At 42.6% G+C, this 17,150-nt stretch overlaps 1 protein-coding gene across 5 annotated transcripts in view; it reads right to left on the bottom strand.

The window, feature by feature from the left end:
• HERC2 (HECT and RLD domain containing E3 ubiquitin protein ligase 2) overlaps positions 1-17,150 on the bottom strand; it is a 98,679-nt gene that overhangs the window by 40,308 nt on the left and 41,221 nt on the right. For 4 of the 5 annotated variants that reach the window (XM_028727824.2, XM_028727827.2, XM_028727828.2 and 1 more), the window contains exons 36-54: positions 15,368-15,555; positions 15,056-15,248; positions 12,638-12,820; positions 11,703-11,887; positions 11,063-11,210; positions 10,755-10,951; positions 10,287-10,517; positions 9,685-9,820; positions 8,610-8,753; positions 7,538-7,680; positions 6,148-6,415; positions 5,400-5,542; positions 5,103-5,201; positions 3,310-3,478; positions 3,085-3,210; positions 1,626-1,734; positions 1,224-1,363; positions 635-825; positions 280-385 (exon numbers count right to left, since the gene is read on the bottom strand). In XM_028727824.2, the coding sequence (XP_028583657.2) occupies positions 280-385; positions 635-825; positions 1,224-1,363; positions 1,626-1,734; positions 3,085-3,210; positions 3,310-3,478; positions 5,103-5,201; positions 5,400-5,542; positions 6,148-6,415; positions 7,538-7,680; positions 8,610-8,753; positions 9,685-9,820; positions 10,287-10,517; positions 10,755-10,951; positions 11,063-11,210; positions 11,703-11,887; positions 12,638-12,820; positions 15,056-15,248; positions 15,368-15,555 (3,099 nt within the window). The remainder of the gene's footprint in view (positions 1-279; positions 386-634; positions 826-1,223; positions 1,364-1,625; positions 1,735-3,084; positions 3,211-3,309; positions 3,479-5,102; positions 5,202-5,399; positions 5,543-6,147; positions 6,416-7,537; positions 7,681-8,609; positions 8,754-9,684; positions 9,821-10,286; positions 10,518-10,754; positions 10,952-11,062; positions 11,211-11,702; positions 11,888-12,637; positions 12,821-15,055; positions 15,249-15,367; positions 15,556-17,150) is intronic. The other variant, XM_028727826.2, reaches the window with a different exon arrangement.

Below are 17,150 nucleotides of genomic sequence, written 5' to 3'. Positions count from 1 at the left end.
AGCTGCTCTGAGCCCAGCTTTGGCTGGGGAGGGTGGGATATAAATAAATTATTATTATTATTATTATTATTATTATTATTATTATTATTAAACACCCTGATCTGCCCAAGCCCTGCTCCACCCCTTTTTGTGATATTTTCAGGTCACTTACGGGTTTGGAATGCACATATCAGATGCATCTAAAACAGACACTGCCTGTATTACCATACTGCAAGTAAACAAAACAAGTTGCTCAATAATGAAACCAATTCCCTGTAGTCAACACTAACAGTCTCATACCTGAAACCACAACCAACGAGGGCATGTAGCTGCTGTCTGCAGGATCCACAATCATTTTCAGTCTGTGTACGAGGACGTCAGGGAAAATCTCCAAACGGATCCAGTGCTGGGGGGGGAATGACTGCAATTATCTAAAATTCTCTGGAGGCACGGTGGACTACAGTTACATGTGAACATGACTACTACTTCTTAGAATACAATACTTGCAAGTAGTTTAAGATAATAAAAACAGTATTGCTTTTTAAAAAAATATATCTGCAGGTATAGTTCTACTTTTATCAAATGATGATGACAGCAATGAGAAGATTACACTGAAATGTGAAGGAAGGTCACGAAAGACTTCTTTAAAACTCACTTTTCCTTGGGAGCCAGAAGACTGCCAGCACTGGTCCCCACCATCAATCAAACGTGAAGCCTGATTCACGGAAGACGACACATTCAAATTTTTAACGATTCTTGACCAATCATCCAGAAGCATCCCTCTCTGGCTACTGTGACGCCTCTTCAGTTGCTTTCCGGAGCGGCCACAAAATACTGGAGATTGACCTATTGTAAACAGTTAGTGTTGTAGATTTGAAGACAACTATGTAATTCAGGGGCATGCTATCCTAAAGGCTGGAGCATTATACTTCACTGTATTTGTAGAGTTAATAATAATAATAATTTATTATTTATACCCCGCCAATCTGGCTGGGTTTCCCCAGCCACTCTGGGCGGCTTCCAACAAAACACTAAAATACAATAAAAAACACTAAAACACAGCACAAAGCTCTTCCTACAAGCTTTGTTCACAATAAAGAATTCTGCTGAGTTTATTAGAAAGAGGAGGTCCAATGAAAGTTAATCAGAAGCAGTTTTATAAAACAGGATTTCCAAAAACTTTACCCACAACAAGGAGTTATGCAGAAATGTCTCAGACTTCATTAAGCTATAACGTATAATACCTGGCTCGTTTATTCTTCCAAAAGTGTGTCGTGTGTTATGTTTCCTGGTTTTGAAACAGGTTTCGCAGAAATCAAAGTCATCACAGTTTCTGCATTTAAATCTGGGTCCATTGATGGGAAACATCTGACAGCCATCACACCTAATTGAAACAAAAATTCAATTATCACATTAGCTTTTCTATTCCGTTCACATAATTTAATCCAAACAAATTCTCATTCTATACCGTCTACTACAAAAATGCCTACTCTTTCAGGGTTTTTTACCTGTTACATCTGGGGGGAGGGGGAAATCAGGCCATGTTTTATGTTATAGAAACACTACAAGAAAAAAGATGCAACTTAAAGAAAAAGCCACAATAAAATGGTTAAAGGGCTTTTTATTATTTAAAAAAAGACACTCACGTAACCCCTGGATGAATACTGGGAACAAGTTCCATTTCTGACAGTAATCCAGTCCAATGAGACTGCTGAGGAAAGTCAACAATGACATCTTTACCATTGGCACTAAAAGCTGTGACAAGAGAAGAAATGGAAAATATAAAAAGTACTTGTGAGATATACACATACTTCAGTGACTGTTGTACTAATATTTCCTACTTATGAAACTTCTGGTATAAAATATTTAGTGGTGTACTCAATTCCTTGCTTTAAAACAACAAGCTTTCTGTGAACCTGAAAAACAGTATTTAATCCAGATTTTTAGACCACTAACCAGCACTTCTAACTCAAGAACAAGTGTAATAGCTATTGCTTTATCCTGAAAATAAATCAAATCCAAAATGTGAAGCAGGCATATATGACACTCTGCCTCTATTTGAAAGCTCGTGTCAAAAACACAACAAACTGCCCTCCCTTTCCTGATGCAATCTGAACTGTCAGGTGGAGGACAATTTAAAGCTGTGGTGTTCCTTTTTAACAGCTACTTCAGATGAACTGGAATATCAAATCATGGAAATATCAAGCTCCATACCATTACATCCCCCCCAACCCGCCAAACAGGTATGTCTTACGTCAAGTTTGCTTACCAAAAAACTTTGACCCTAAATTCTGTGACTGAAGCATTGCTCACAAAACAGGGCTTTCCAACCTCCCCGCTTCCTGCTGCTGGTCCCTATTCCCCATCCCCCAAAAACACCCTGTTCCTGAGGATTCAGAGACACAGTGGCCTAGGCATACTATGACTTAGCATGAGCGGACAGGCTCCTGGGGAAGTTTGCTCTTGGTTATGCAGAGAGCTCAACCAGGAGCCCTAATTCAGTCCACACGCTACATTAAGCTATGGCTTAGCTCACAATAGCGAGGCAGCAAATTGATAAGGGAGGAGCAAAGTTTCTAGGACCTCTTTCCTGGGAAGGCACGCATTCACACTAAGCCATAGTTTGGCTTAGAGCGACATGCGAACCAGGTCTTTGGGACAGTGCAAGGGACAACGACATACTTAGAGCCAAGCCAATACAGTCGTACCTTGGTTGTCGAAAACCTTGGCACTCGTCCATTTTGGCTCCCGAACGCCGCAAACCCAGAAATGAGTGTTCTGGTTTGTGAACGTTCTTTGGAAGCTGAACGGCCAACGCAGCTTCCGCAACTTCCGATTGAGTGCAGGAAGCTCCTGCAGCCAATTGGAGGCCACGCCTTGGTTTCTGAACGTTTCTGGGATTCGAACAGACTTCCAGAACGGATTTCATTCAACAACCAAGGTATGCCTGTACTTCCTGTTCATCAGAATTTGCTATAAAAAGGCAAAGCATTCCAACAGTTCAATATTAATCTTGAAGGGAACACTACGTTTCTACAAACAACGAAGTCCGTAATTCTGTGCAGCCAATCCAACAAACTTTTTCTTTTAAAGAATACACATTACCTTTCACAACTCCCACGCTCCTGTGGGTAACAGATCCCCACTTGTACTTGGGTGTAGTCACGGAAGTTTTCACTCGCACTTTGTCGCCAATCTTTATGTGTGATGGAGAGCTCTGTGGGGGGAATCCTATTTAAAAAATGCAAAAGCAATGAAATTAATGTCTTTGGATTTTTAGCGTGTAAAAGACAGCATTAGAATAATGAATGAATGAAGTAACTGACTTGCCTATAAGTTCAACGTGGATATATCTGACCCAGTAAGTGCCACCTTTCTGTTGCCAATCGCATTGCACATTGAGATCATGCAGTCCATCGCGGTCCAATTTGATAACTTTGCCCACATCACCCTCACAAACCTCCTCATATGTCCTGCAGCATCTAACCATCATTCCCACCTAGGAGGAGAAAAAAATGGATCAATATTTACCAACAGAGGCTTCAACAGAAATGCAGTATCAAAGTAACTACCCTGAACAAGACAGACTACCCTGTGATTTAGGAGAATTTGCTATCACTGGCCCAGTTAACGGCTTGCCGTGAATACACAAAAAGTGAAGTTACAGGGAACCAGGCAGAGGGCCTTCTCAGTAGTAGCACCTGCCCTGTGGAACATCCTCTCATCAGATGTCAAACAGATAAACAACCACAAAACCTTCTAAAGACATTTGAAGGCTGTCTGTAATTTTGCCTTCTGTACTCCTCCCTGCTATCGGGACGCGGGTGACGTTTTGGGTTAAACCACAGAGCCTAGGAGTTGCCGATCAGAAGGCTGGTGGTTCGAATCCCCGCAACGGGGTGAGCTCCCATTGCTCGGTCCCTGCTCCTGCCAACCTAGCAGTTTGAAAGCACGTCAAAGTGCAAGTAGATAAATAGGTACCGCTCCGGCGGGAAGGCAAATGGCATTTCCGTGCACTGCTCTGGTTTGCCAGAAGCGGCTTAGTCATGCTGGCCATATGACCCGGAAGCTGTACACCGGCTCCCTCAGGCAATACAGCAAAATGAGCGCCGCAACCCCAGAGTCAGTCACAACTGGACCTAATGGTCAGGGGTCCCTTTACCTTTACTCCTCCCTGCTAGTGCATTGGGGGGGGGGCACACGATTCCTAGCTTATACAAGCAAACTGGGGGCATGATTTGCTTCTATTATTTTGAACCAGGCCTGCACAAGTAAAATGCAATGATCTACACAATCACTGCCCTCAAAAAAAAATAAAAATGGAGAAGAAATAGGGGACGATCATGTATTGGATTATAGTTCACACGTACAACAAGGCATCCAATGTCTGCAAGTCAGACATGCCCTCTCTGCACAAGCAAACGCCTTCGGAGCATTGTGTGCATCATCCCAATGTGGCTTCAGTGTATAAACCACACCACATGCTGGAGGGCAAAAAGGAAGACTCCAGATCTGAGTTTGGGTTGAAGATTTCATCCAAATTCCAAAGGTGGGGAGCCAAATGGGATCAGTTCAGGCCTATACTTGGTGCCTAGCGAGAGCACCTCACACAATACTATGATGACCGTAAGCTAATGGCTTTCTAATCCAATGAAAATGTTAGGAACACGGGAAGCTTATTCAGAGTCAGAGGCCGCTGGTCCACCCAGCTTAGTACTTTTTATACTGATTGGTCGTGGCGCTCGGGATTACATGCATGAGTCTTTTCCAGCTCTGCCAGGAGATGTCCGTGATTGAAACGGGAACCTTTTGCATGTAAAACAGACGCTGTACAAGTCGGTTACATCCCTGAAAACACACTGTGGAAGGAGGAAGTAGCCCCTTGACATTACCATGAAACAAAGAACATCAATGCCTTCTATGAATAGAGCAAAGCAACAACAGATTGCAACAGCTGGGAGATTAAATAAAGCAGCTTTTTGCAGTTATCAAAGCAATTTGCAGCTTCCGTGTTTATCTCCTCCTCCCACGTGCATCCACGTCAGCATTTCAGCTGCATCAATATCATCCTTCTCAAATAGAGAACATTACAGTTCAAATGCAGGCTTCATAGTCAAGCTTACCTGAATGTTCTCTCGCACATACACAGCATAATCATCATTACTTAAGAAATCAGCTCGTTTCTTGTAAGTCTGGCTTTCTGTTACAACGGCACCAGTAGACTGCAATAAAATAAAATAAAAAATCCATAACTCTGACGCACATTATAAATGCTACGTGCTCTGCAATGTAGACTCCCCAAATGATTGCAGAGAATGTTCATTTTGGTTTCCTGGCCCAAAGTTGTGACTGACGTATCAGGAACACCGGCCTCTCTACACGTTGTTTCAGAATCCTAAGATCCCATTCCTAACGCTTACCACAGGATATGCAGCTTCTGCTTCTTCTACATCCTCTACCACTTCTTCATCTGAATACTCGTCAGATACAGTGTCACCATCTGAGAGGTCAGTAATTTGGACATCTGGGTGGTCCAAAAGCCAGCCCACCAAGGCTTCTACTCCTACAGCAAGACGTAATAAATACAGACATCATCATCATCATCATTATTATTATTATTATTATTATTATTATTATTATTATTATAACAGTATTATTCACTTGACCTGAAGTTCAAGAAAAAATAACTTTTCTCCTTGTGCTTCACTGACCCTACAGTCAACTTTGGCTGCACCAAATTATACCCCCAGATTTAAAAAACAAAATATTCAATTCTTGTTTTTCAGGCAATTTTTCACAACCTCTCTTCAATTTAATCTCTTAAAACCATTTGGCAATCATTCAACATCAAAAATGTGGGGAAGGTGTAGCCCTGTGCATTTTCTGTGAAATCCTCCTATCCCTTTTTACTGTTTTTTAACCCTTATAGTTCAGTTTCTCAGGTATGCAACCTTGGGGGTCATCTGTTTTTCTTTCCTTCCTTCTGGCTACCTGCAATTTAGTCCTTTTTGCTGCCGTTTCCTTTTCCCTTTCTCACATTCTCTTTTCCATCATATTACCCTATTTCCACAATATCTCATTCGCTGAACGTCAAAGCACTTTCCAGCTTCTCAAAATCTCAATGCAACGTGTTCTTCCTTGAACCTCAAACAAACAAAAGCAAAGTACCTGGTAACCCAGAAGCACTTCCAGAGGTCCCCGAAAGTGATTTCAGTGCAAACTCAATATTCTTCCTGGGGAAACCCATTTCCATAAGCTGCACCACAATAGGAAGCGGTGGAATAGGGGACACTTTGCGCTTTTTCACTTTTGCAGGTCTGATGTGCTGGACTGTAACAGGGGTTGTGGCTTCACTGGAGCTGCAGTCTTCAAAGACTGGAGTTGAGGGATGTGCAGACTCGACTGCCAGGTACTGACACACAGCCAGTGCAGCAGCCTATAAGAAGATATACGTAAATCTTTTTGCAACTGTAATACATTTACAAAGTCCAGTTCGTATCTTGGATCCCGAACGCCTTGCAAGTCGAACATTTTGGCTCCCAAATGCCGCAAACCCAGAAGAGAGTGTTTCGGTTTTGCGAATGTTCTTTGAATGAATGAATTTTATTACTACAGTCACAGACCAGTTCCGGGTCACTTAGAATAACAGGAAAATTATAAAACACAACAGGAATACATTGAATTGTAATTGGGTATAACAGAGACAATTCAGATACAGTGGTACCTCAGGTTACAGACGCTTCAGGTTAGAGAATCCGCTAACAGAGAAATAGTACCTCGGGTTAAAAACTTTGCTTCAGGATGAGAACCAAAATCACGCAGCAGCGGCGCGGCAGCAGTGGGAGGCCCCATTAGCTAAAGTGGTGCTTCAGGTTAAGAGCAGTTTCAGGTTAAGAACGGACCTCCAGAACGAATTAAGTTCTTAACCCGAAGTACCACTGTAGAGTGGCAGTTAAAAAAAAATATTAAATCTTGATCACTAAAATATAACCTAAAATTATCATTTAAAACCTTAATCATTTTGGTAGTACAGCTTGTTCCCTAAGTTTTATGGCAGTCACTCAGAATTTGGCTACCCTTGGTGTAATCTCTAGATCCTTGTCCTCTACCAGGAGTTTTAGACATTCTTTGGAACCCGAACGTCCGACGTGGCTTCCAGAGCTTCCAATCAGGAGCTGCACCTTGGTTTCTGAACATTTTGAAAGTCGAACAGACTTCCAGAACAGATTCTGTTCAACTTCCGAGGTACCACTGCACAACATTAATAGGATTTATTTACGCCAGGTCTTGTGGAACATTCAAACTAACAAAACACCAGGAGATCTAGGGCTTGACTCAGGAACCTTGTAGTCTGAGGCTGTGACCAGCATTGGACGTTGTGATTAGAGGCAGTAGGCAGTCTCTTGAGATAAACACGATCAGGAAGGAAAAGCCTATTATATTACAAGCCACTGCTTTAAACTATGAATTGCCTTGGCAGAAAGTTATTATTCTATTACTGCCCATCTAAATAAAACAGTAACTGTTTCTCCTTAATGGGAGAAAGCTAAGTTCTTACCTCAAGTTCTTGCTTATCAAAAATCGCCTTCACAGGTGATGGCTGTGTTGCTGCCGTGAGCAGTTGTTGCAAGAGGATCATGGGTGGCTGAGGTCCCTCAGGAGACAAGTCTCCAACATCAGGTGATGCCACTACGCCATCATCTTAAGCCAAGCAAAGTGGATTTAAGTTTCAGAAACAACCAGAAACTGAAATATTCTTCCAATAACAGATTACTTTTCAATGGTGTCTCACTTCAAATGCAAACACCTCTACTTCTTTTTTTTAAAAAAAAGGAACATGTACATCACATTCTCTGTTCCAAAGAAATGAAGCTTTGAATTCTGAGAAGATGCTTTGTATTTAAATGTCTACCTCCAGAACTACCATTATCTCTTTTTATTATGTCGTTACATAAAAATGTTAAAACTGAAATGGAAAAAGGGCTTCAACTCACTTATAACATCTACCTAAGAGTGACTGAAATTGCTAAGCACAGCGAAAGCTTGGGGAAGATTTCAAATAACCACTGATGAGTTTATACCATCTGAGATTTTATTCAATTATTTTTTAAAAAAAATAATAATCTAGGGCAATTAACAGGCAATGAGACAATCATCACTAACATTGGGTAAGTATCAGATTTCTTGAAGACGTATTAATTTCCTAGTTTCAGTGGAACAGGGTAACTCATTGCTGGATACTCTTCACATAAAACACAAGAATATCAATTCCCTAGAAGTAAAATGGGCCCTGCATTGGTCTCTTTATTGCTCTATCCTTTCAGGGTATCTGCTTTCAGATGCAATTATTAAACCATATGAAAATACATAGAGAACATTACTGTTGGGAAGAAATTGCTTGTTACAGACAGAAAATATTTCTCCTTTCACCTTTTTGACTTTCAACATTAAAAAAAAAAAACCCCATATATGTCATGCCAGAAAGGAACTCATAGTATGTCAAGACAATTGTGCACAAAAACAAAACACAGATAAGAACCGGTCCTTTCCTCTGTTTGTCTGCCTACTTCAACAGTAGAAAAAAGTAAGAGAATCCTTATCAACCTTGTAATCAAGCAGAATATTATTACCTGTGGGAAGTGAGCCACCATCTTGCACTGCAGGCTGAGACAGGATTTGTCTTAATTTATCCTGGTGAGAAAGCAGAGCTCGACCTGCTTTTAGTATGTACAGTTTTAACTGCTGGCATCTGAGCAGATCCAAGTCTATTTGGCCTGTCCAAAACATATGATAGGCATTTCTTAGCAAAATAAATAGGAAGAATTGATCTACAAATATCTATTTTGGAAAGTGGTTTGTCTGTCTGTCTGCTCTTGAGATAACATCACCAAACTCTGCACAAGGGTTCTCGATGTGGGGGCAGCAGACTTCATTGGTGTTTAGACACCGGGCAGCATTTTGAATCAAAGATGGTGGACTGAAACATCGCTTTGGCATGACTTTGCCTATTTGGGGGCATAGTTTCTGCCAGCTCTCAATATATCATTCCCAAGGTGCGGGCAGCAGTCTTGGTTGGCATTTGGATGCTGGCCACCATTTTGAATCAAGATGGTAGACCGAAACATGGCTTTGGCATGACTTCACTCTCTCTCACACACCCACACCCAATTGACTTGGGACCAAGTCAAGTGTTCCCCAGGTCAGGTTGGACCACTGGGTTGGAGTGTACAGCCCTAAAACTCACAAATTACACTGTTCATTTAAAAACCACAGTGCTTTTTTGTTTCTTCCCATTCCTACTGGAATGCTTATTAGTAGAAATTCTTTATATTTTAATACACAGTTAAAATAAAGCTTGAAGTTATGAAGAAACAGAAAAAATAAATACTGAACTGTATTTTTATCATATCCAAGAGGCACTACTGCTTTAGACCCAGTATTAGTTTTATATATACATCATTAATGTCATTCACTTCTTCCATGCATTCTCATCATTCAGCATACAAACTTATGGCTCTACTGACTGAAAACGGATGTTTTCAAGTCTCCAAGTGGTGCACAAGAAAGGTACAATAGGGATAAAATTAAACATAAAAAACCTACCAATTAAGAAACATTCTTCAAATCAACACACTTTGACATCATCTGTTTAAGAGTAGCATCCTTTAGAGTGAGCACAGTATTTATAAATCAAGAAAAACATACCCGAAACACCCTGATTTGGAGTCTTTATTCTGTGTTTTTCAACTTTACTTCCAGCCAAGTTCACCAGCTGAGCCCAGACGGACAGCATTGGTTCAGTGAATGGCAAATTATTGACATTAAAAGGAATGACCGGGAGCTGTAGAAAAACAGACATTTTAAATATACATTTTAGTATAAATTCCTTGTGTGTTCATTTCTTTGCTTCCAACCTGAGAGAATTCCCTCCCTTCTCCAGATGCTTGTAAAAGGCAGAAGGGCTCCTAGACCAATGCAGAAGGGGCTGTCAAAATTTCCTTTCCCAGGGTGAAACAACAGTGAGGTAAAGCAAACAGAAAAGTTCTACCCAAAAGATGTGGAACTGAAGGTGACTTGTACAAGAGCTGCTGAAATATTGGTAACATATTACCTTATCTGAGCAGTGGTGCATGGCACTTGAAAGAAAAATATCAGCTTTTTTGGGATGAACAAATTGCTGCTCGTCAGCCAGGAGAATCTTAGAATATTTCCCAAAACAAACAAACAAACAAACAAACAAACACTCCACGCATAATGCATCGCACTCAGCTTACACCTTAAGCAAGGCATCACTTGAATACACTTACTGGTTTTAGCTGACTGAGGGGACATACTCTACAGGTTCTCATGTCATAAAACTGCACTGTGATTTTTCCTTTCGGGGTGATTCGTGTCACTGTGCCTTCTCCAAATTCATCATGGATGACTTGGCCACCTAGCCGCAAGCGACTATCTATTCCGCCAATGACGGCCAGGACAGCCATCAAGCCTCCCACTTCTGGATTCTCAGCGTCAGGAAAGAAGTCTTCCAAAACAGCCTAGGGGGAAAAAAGAGAACAGGCACAATGAAACTGAAGCAAGGACTTCCCCTTGGAAAATATTCGCAGTTCAAGAAAAACAACATGCAATAATATTTGATATTGCAGCCAATTTTACATTAAAGAAGGCAATCACTTCACAAAAATATATCACAGCTTTTAAAGAGTTTGACAGAATCCATTAACGATTACTAGATTTAAAACAAAAATGAGTTGATTTTAAGATGCGGGAACTACCCCTTCTGACTGTTTTCCTGCAAAGATGTGGGTGATGGAGGTTAGCTGAGAGTTGATGTACTTGTTTATGAGTCCATTCCACTGGCTCAGTGAATGCAATGTCCTCAGCAGTGCCACTATCTCCTCTGCCAAAGTACTGCTGTGAGTGGCCGTGAGAGAGGCCTGAGGCCTTGCCTTCCTCCTCCTCAGAGTAGATTCTGCCAAAAAAAAAAAAAAAGGAAAAATTGGAAAAAGGGGAAAACTCATAGACAGACATCACATGGTTAAAAATATAAGAACACAACACTAAAGACATAATATTCTCCTACCTCTGAGCAGTGGGATATCTGAAGAGCAAGTGGTAAGCAGGCAGCCAAGGAAACCAAACAATTTTTCCACCAGGAATTTCATGTCCCTTGACCTTTCGCTTTTATCCCAGGAAGGAAGGACTGCTTGTAGTAAGTGCACTGCAAGGATCTAAAAGATGAAAGGAGAAAATATACCTATTTTAAAGAAGTCTCTCGAGCTACTAGGAAAAAACCACTTAATTCTGCAAGTAGGAAGACACTCTTATGCCTCCTTGCACAAAATAACTACCAATGCTCTTCTTTCTAAAAAATATAGAGCCATTTTCTCATGTGTTACGATTCAAAATGATTTTAAATAAAGACTTTAGGTATGTAAGCTGTAATGTTATGTATATAAGCTGTAAATAACTGCCTAATGTCAACCCAGTGGGGGGGGGGGATAATCCCCTGCTAGGGACCCAACTAACCACATTTCCACTTCCTCTTTCACGTCTAGGCAAAATGCATTCTGCGTCTTCTTCCTGCTTCATCGCTTTCAAGAGAAAGGTGCCTGATCTTGAATCGAGCCACAAATAAGAAATGTGGCTTTCAAACTCTATTATGACTCAGCTGTAGCCGGTTAAAAACCCCACTGGATACCTCCAGCAGTGAAAGGCATTACCTGTCGTTGTAGAGATGCAGCGGTAAACGATTCATGTCCCTCAACGATTTTCATTAGGAGAGTTATCCATTGCGATGTACTCAGAGTGCTGCACATCTGAGGCATGAGGGCTATACTTCGGATGAATCCCAGTGAACACCAGCTCCTGTGCTGTTCTTTATTCACCAATGTATTTGGTACAGAAGCTGGAATTTATTTTTAAAAAAAGAAACACTCTTAAGTGCTCTTAGTTGCCTAAAATTACTACATTTGTGCATTTAGACCTGAATTATTTGCCTCAAAGCACCTAAAGTTAAACCGGCTTTTTAGAATAAACAGTTTTCATGTTGCAGAATAGACCGATAGCTCGTTTTATTTATCAGCGTCAGAAAGCATGTGCAAAATCATGTACTTTTGCCTGTTTTAGTTGAACACAACAGGATAACTATGAAAACCTAAGGAAAACAACAAAACACAGGAGAAAGCGAAGCACCGAAAATCACTCTGCAACAAAGGCCTGCTTGCTCCGTTAACAAATGGTGAAGCTCTTTTAAATATACCGTATTTTTCGCTCTATAAGATGCACCAGACCACAAGACGCACCTAGTTGTTGGAGGAGAAAAACAAGGGGGAAAAAATTCTGAATCTCAGAAGCCAGAACAGCAAGAGGGATCGCTGCGCAGTGAAAGCAGCAATCCCTCTTGCTGTTCTGCCTTCTGTGATAGCTGCGCAGCCTGCATTCGCTCCATAAGACACACACACATTTCCCCTTACTTTTTAGGAGGGAAAAAGTGAGTCTTATAGAGCAAAAAATACGGTACTTTTAAAAAATGCACTGCTGCAGACATGGGATGAGGCAAATCATTCTAACTTGAGGAGCCACAATAGGTTGCATTGATATGAGGATGAAGGACTCGGCACACAAAACAAGACTCTGATCCGGTGCAGGTATCTACCTGATTTGTCTACGGTCCCACTCTCGACTAGCATGCGCAGCAGCCCACACAAAGTTCTTGTTGCTTCATTCTGCATGACTTCAGCATGGACTCCAGCCGAGAGGCAGAGAGTCTGCAGCAGATTCACTGTGCTTGTCAGCATCATGGAAGTAGGGTGGAGATTTCTTTCAACTTGTTCTCCTTCTGAAACAAGAGTCAAAAGAAATGACAGAAGACAATGAAATTGATGCGCTCCATTGCAAGCTCCTTATTTTCACAATCGAATTAATTCAGGTCTCCTAACGCTGGGTGACTAGTGATGTGTGGAAGGGAGAGCTGGACCATAAAGAAGGCCGATCGCCAAAGAATTGATGCTTTTGAATTATGGTGCTGGAGGAGACTCTTGAGAGTCCCATGGACTGCAAAAAGATCAAACCTCTCCATTCTGAAGGAAAACAGCCCTGAGTGCTCACTGGAAGGACAGATCCTGAGGCTCCAATACTTTGGCCACCTCATGAGAAGAGAAGACTCCCTGGAAAAGACCCTGATGTTGGGAAAGATGGAGGGCACAAGGAGAAGCGGACGACAGAGGACGAGATGGTTGGACAGTGTTCTCGAAGCTACCAGCATGAGTTTGACCAAACTGCAGGAGGCAGTGGAAGAGAGGAGTGCCTGGCGTGCTCTGGTCCATGGGGTCACGAAGAGTCGGGCACAACTAAACGACTAAACAACAACAACGCTGGGTGACAGCAAGCACTGTGCAAGGTGATTTCAGCTTAGGGGTTCCCTTTTCTCTCCCTCCCTCCCAGTACAGCCCTACCCTACTGCTCCCAAATCTGTTCTAGAGGGTCGTCCCCCCCAAACCCTTTTGTGTGCATATTTGGAAGGCACACAGCAGGCTGAAGAGGGAGGAGAGAATCCATTCCACTAATTGTGCCTGTTCCACTGGTGGATAGACACCCCTGGATATTGACTTTCACTTTAAACCTACGAGTATTTTTAAAAATGCCAGAATTTCCTTAACCTTGGGCAAACCAGTAAAAAAAAAAAAAAAAGGAAATTGGAAATATCCAATTTAATGTTGTTTTTCCAAGCAAATTAATCTTCCAAAGCTTCAGAATGGCAAAATCATAACTGGACTAATATTACAGTATTGAGTGGGGTTTACATTGCGGGGATGACATGCATACAGTGGTGCCTCGCAAGACGAAAATAATCCGTTCCGCGAGTCTCTTCGTCTAGCGGTTTTTTCGTCTTGCGAAGCAACCCTATTAGCGGATTAGCGCTATTAGCAGTTTAGCGGCTTAGCGGCTATTAAAGGCTTAGCGGCTTAGCGGCTAAAAGGCTATTAGCGGCTTAGCGGCTATTAAAAGCTTAGCAGCTTAGTGGCTAAAAGGCTATTAGCTGCTTAGCGGCTATTAAAGGCTTAGCGGCTAAAAGGCTATTAGCGGCTTAGCGGCTTAGAAAAAGGGGGGGGGGAGCGAAAAAAATCGCAAGACTCGCAAGACGTTTCTGTCTTGCGAAGCAAGCCCATAGGGAAAATCGTCTTGCGAAGTGCATCGAAAAACGGAAAACCCTTTCGTCTAGCGGGTTTTTCGTCTTGCGAGGCATTCGTCTTGCAGGGCACCACTGTACGTAGAAATGCATACACCCGAACCGCTACCACACAGCCATCCTTACCTTCCAAGCAAGGCGGAGAGCTTTTAAGAGCTTACTGGGTTCTGGAATGTTCTCTCGCAAGATGTTGCAGGGCTGTCCACACTTCCACAAGTTCTTGCGAGAGCCTTCCAGAGCTTGGTAAGCAAGCCTAAGAGGTTAAAAGCTCTTTCAGCACCAGGAACACCCGGTGCAAAAGAAGCTTTTTGAGCTCTCCGCCTTGTGTGCAATTAATCTGCAAGATTTCAACTAAGCTAGGCTGAAATTGCACGGGTTAATTGCATGCAAGAGGTGGTGCTACTGTATACCAACACACCACTCAAATACCAGCACTGGAAGTGAAATTCACCCAAAATAAATTAAACCCCACATTCTGTTCCCAGCAGCTGGAGCAATGTTAGAAAGTTCAAAAAGTTAAAAGGTGGTTAATAAATAAAATAATAATAATAATAATAATAATAATAATAATAATAATAATAATAATGTTATTATTTAAACCCCACCCATCTGGCTGGGTTGCCCCATCCACTCTTATAATGTCAATGTCCAGAATAGCTAGGTTTTTAACCTCTCTGCATCCCTTATGTCTTATGATTGGAAGAGGAGAATGCATATTCTAGGAATGCCTATAACTACAAAACAACCAAGTGTTCAGCTTCCCTAAATTAGTTGGATCTCTTTCTTAAAAAATGAGGTGAGAGTAAAACAAGGCCTATTTGCTCAAACCACTTACTTACTGCTTGGTAGCTACATTACCAGTTGCTCAGCACAAAAACCCCTTACCAGAATCATCCTCTGTGTCCGAGTCTTCTGTTGTAGGCTGAGAAGCAGGTGGTGGCTCAGCCAGCTTGAGATCGTATTTTCCCTCTTTCCCCATCCTGTAAGAATTGGTGCTGCCAGTGTCCCACTGAACTCGAATCCAGCCGTCTTCACCCAATTCTCCAATCACGCGCCCCAAGCCTGGAGGAGGGCCATCCTGAAGGGAAAAGCAGCAGTAATACAGGAAAGTTTAAAAACATATGGCCAATAATTAAGATCATAGAGTGAAATGATATCCAGCAAATAAAATATATGGCAGACATAGGCAAGCATTACCTGATCTCCCCACTTCCAGTCCACCCCCCTCATCACTCTGGTGCCAATCTTCATCATGGCTGCCAACTCTGGCCCTGACACAGGAAGTTGAACTGGAGTGGTCTCCTTCCGGGACTCTTCTAGGACTGTAGCAGAAACACCACGGGACGAAGCAAGCATATCTTCCTCGACGTTGTCCGAACTAGGCCCTAATTTAATGAGAGGCATCTTGAGATCTTGCAGCCGTTAACAGATAACTAATATCAAAAGTAGTAACTTATTCCAGCTTTCCAAAACAGTCTCCACAAGAATGTAATACTTTTGTTCAGTGTGCAAAGCCGAAGAGGCATAGTTCAGCGGTAGGAAATATTCTATTTTTTAATTATTTTTTTAAAGGTTTTATTTATACTTTGTCAAGTTTATACATTTCATTAGTTTTACAATCAATTTAACATTTCAAAGTTTGACTTCCTTCCCCCCTCCTCTCTGCAGTTCCTTAAATTTACTTTTTAATATCTTCTGCATATCCAAATTCATTTAATTTTCTCGTTTAATGATCTACTTCAAATACCGTACTTTTCGCACCATTACACTCAGTTTTTCCCCCCTAAAAGGTAAAGGGAAATGTGTGTGCGCGTTATGGAGCGAATGCAGGCAGGAGGAGCTGCTCTTGCTGGCTGTTCGGCAGCCTCTCTTCCTCCGCTTCGCTGAGAAGCCGGCAACAGCTGAGCAACAGCTGAGTGTCGGGAGACAGCCTCTCTCCCTCCTGTCTGCCTGCTCTATGGCTTTTTGGCGAGGTGGGAGAAGGGAGGCAGCTTGGAAGCCGGCAAGAGCTGCCTGCAGCGTGTAAAAGCCAAGGTGGGAGAAGGGGGAAGCCTCTCTTCCTCCTGTCTGCCTCCTCTATGGCTCTTCCTTACACAAATGTAAGCGGCTCTTACTCTGCTTTCTTTACAATGAGCTGGAAGGAGGGACAAAGAGGGCATCCCTTTCCGTCCCTCCCCCAGCACCTCACCGGTAAATTCAAACAAAGCGGCTTACAAGGCTTGTGTCCCTGCGTCTCCTCCTCTTTTTGCTTCGGTTCGAGGCAAGGCAGCTGCACAAATGTGAGTTCCCCCTCTCTCTTCCTTCCCTCCCTCCCTCCCTCTTCCAACTTCAAAAAATATTGGGGGGACAGCCAGGTAAGCCCCACTCACATACCACAATGGGGGTGGGGGATGACTCCCTCAAATATTTAATGGGGGGGTGAAGGCACCTAGGCCCATAGGAGTTGGCTGCTTTGCCTAGGACAAATGTGAGCTCTCCATCTCTCTTCCCTCCCTCCCTCCCTCCCTCCCTCCCTCCCTCCCTCCCTCCCCCAACTTCAATAAAATATTGGGGGGGGGGCGGTACAGGTAAGCCCCATCTCACAGACTGCAATGATCTCAAGACAAAGTGCATGCACACTGGTACCTTATATGAATGGCAATGCCCATCAGCATGGGGGGAGGATGACTCCCTCAAATATTTAATGGGGGGGTGAAGGCACCTAGGCCTATAGGAGTTGGCTGCTTTGCCTAGGACAAGTGTGAGCTCCCCCCCCCCTTCCTTCATCACTGTATTGGAGATACCATACATTACTGACAGTTCCTTCATTCACGTGGTTACAAAACACGGATCCACATGGATCCTCAGGATTTTTGCACTGGGTCACCCCAAATTCACCATCAGATCACATAGCATGTCCATGGCTACAGCTTGCACCAAAAAAATCACGCGCCCACTGTTGCCTGGGGCCGCAGTGGTGCAAAAACGTGGTTACAAAGCA

Source organism: Podarcis muralis, chromosome 4 (genome assembly GCF_964188315.1).
Source record: "Podarcis muralis chromosome 4, rPodMur119.hap1.1, whole genome shotgun sequence".
Classification (NCBI taxonomy): Eukaryota; Metazoa; Chordata; class Lepidosauria; order Squamata; family Lacertidae; genus Podarcis; species Podarcis muralis.
Note: the sequence above shows the minus strand (reverse complement) of the source record. Positions and strands in the feature narration are given on the sequence as shown.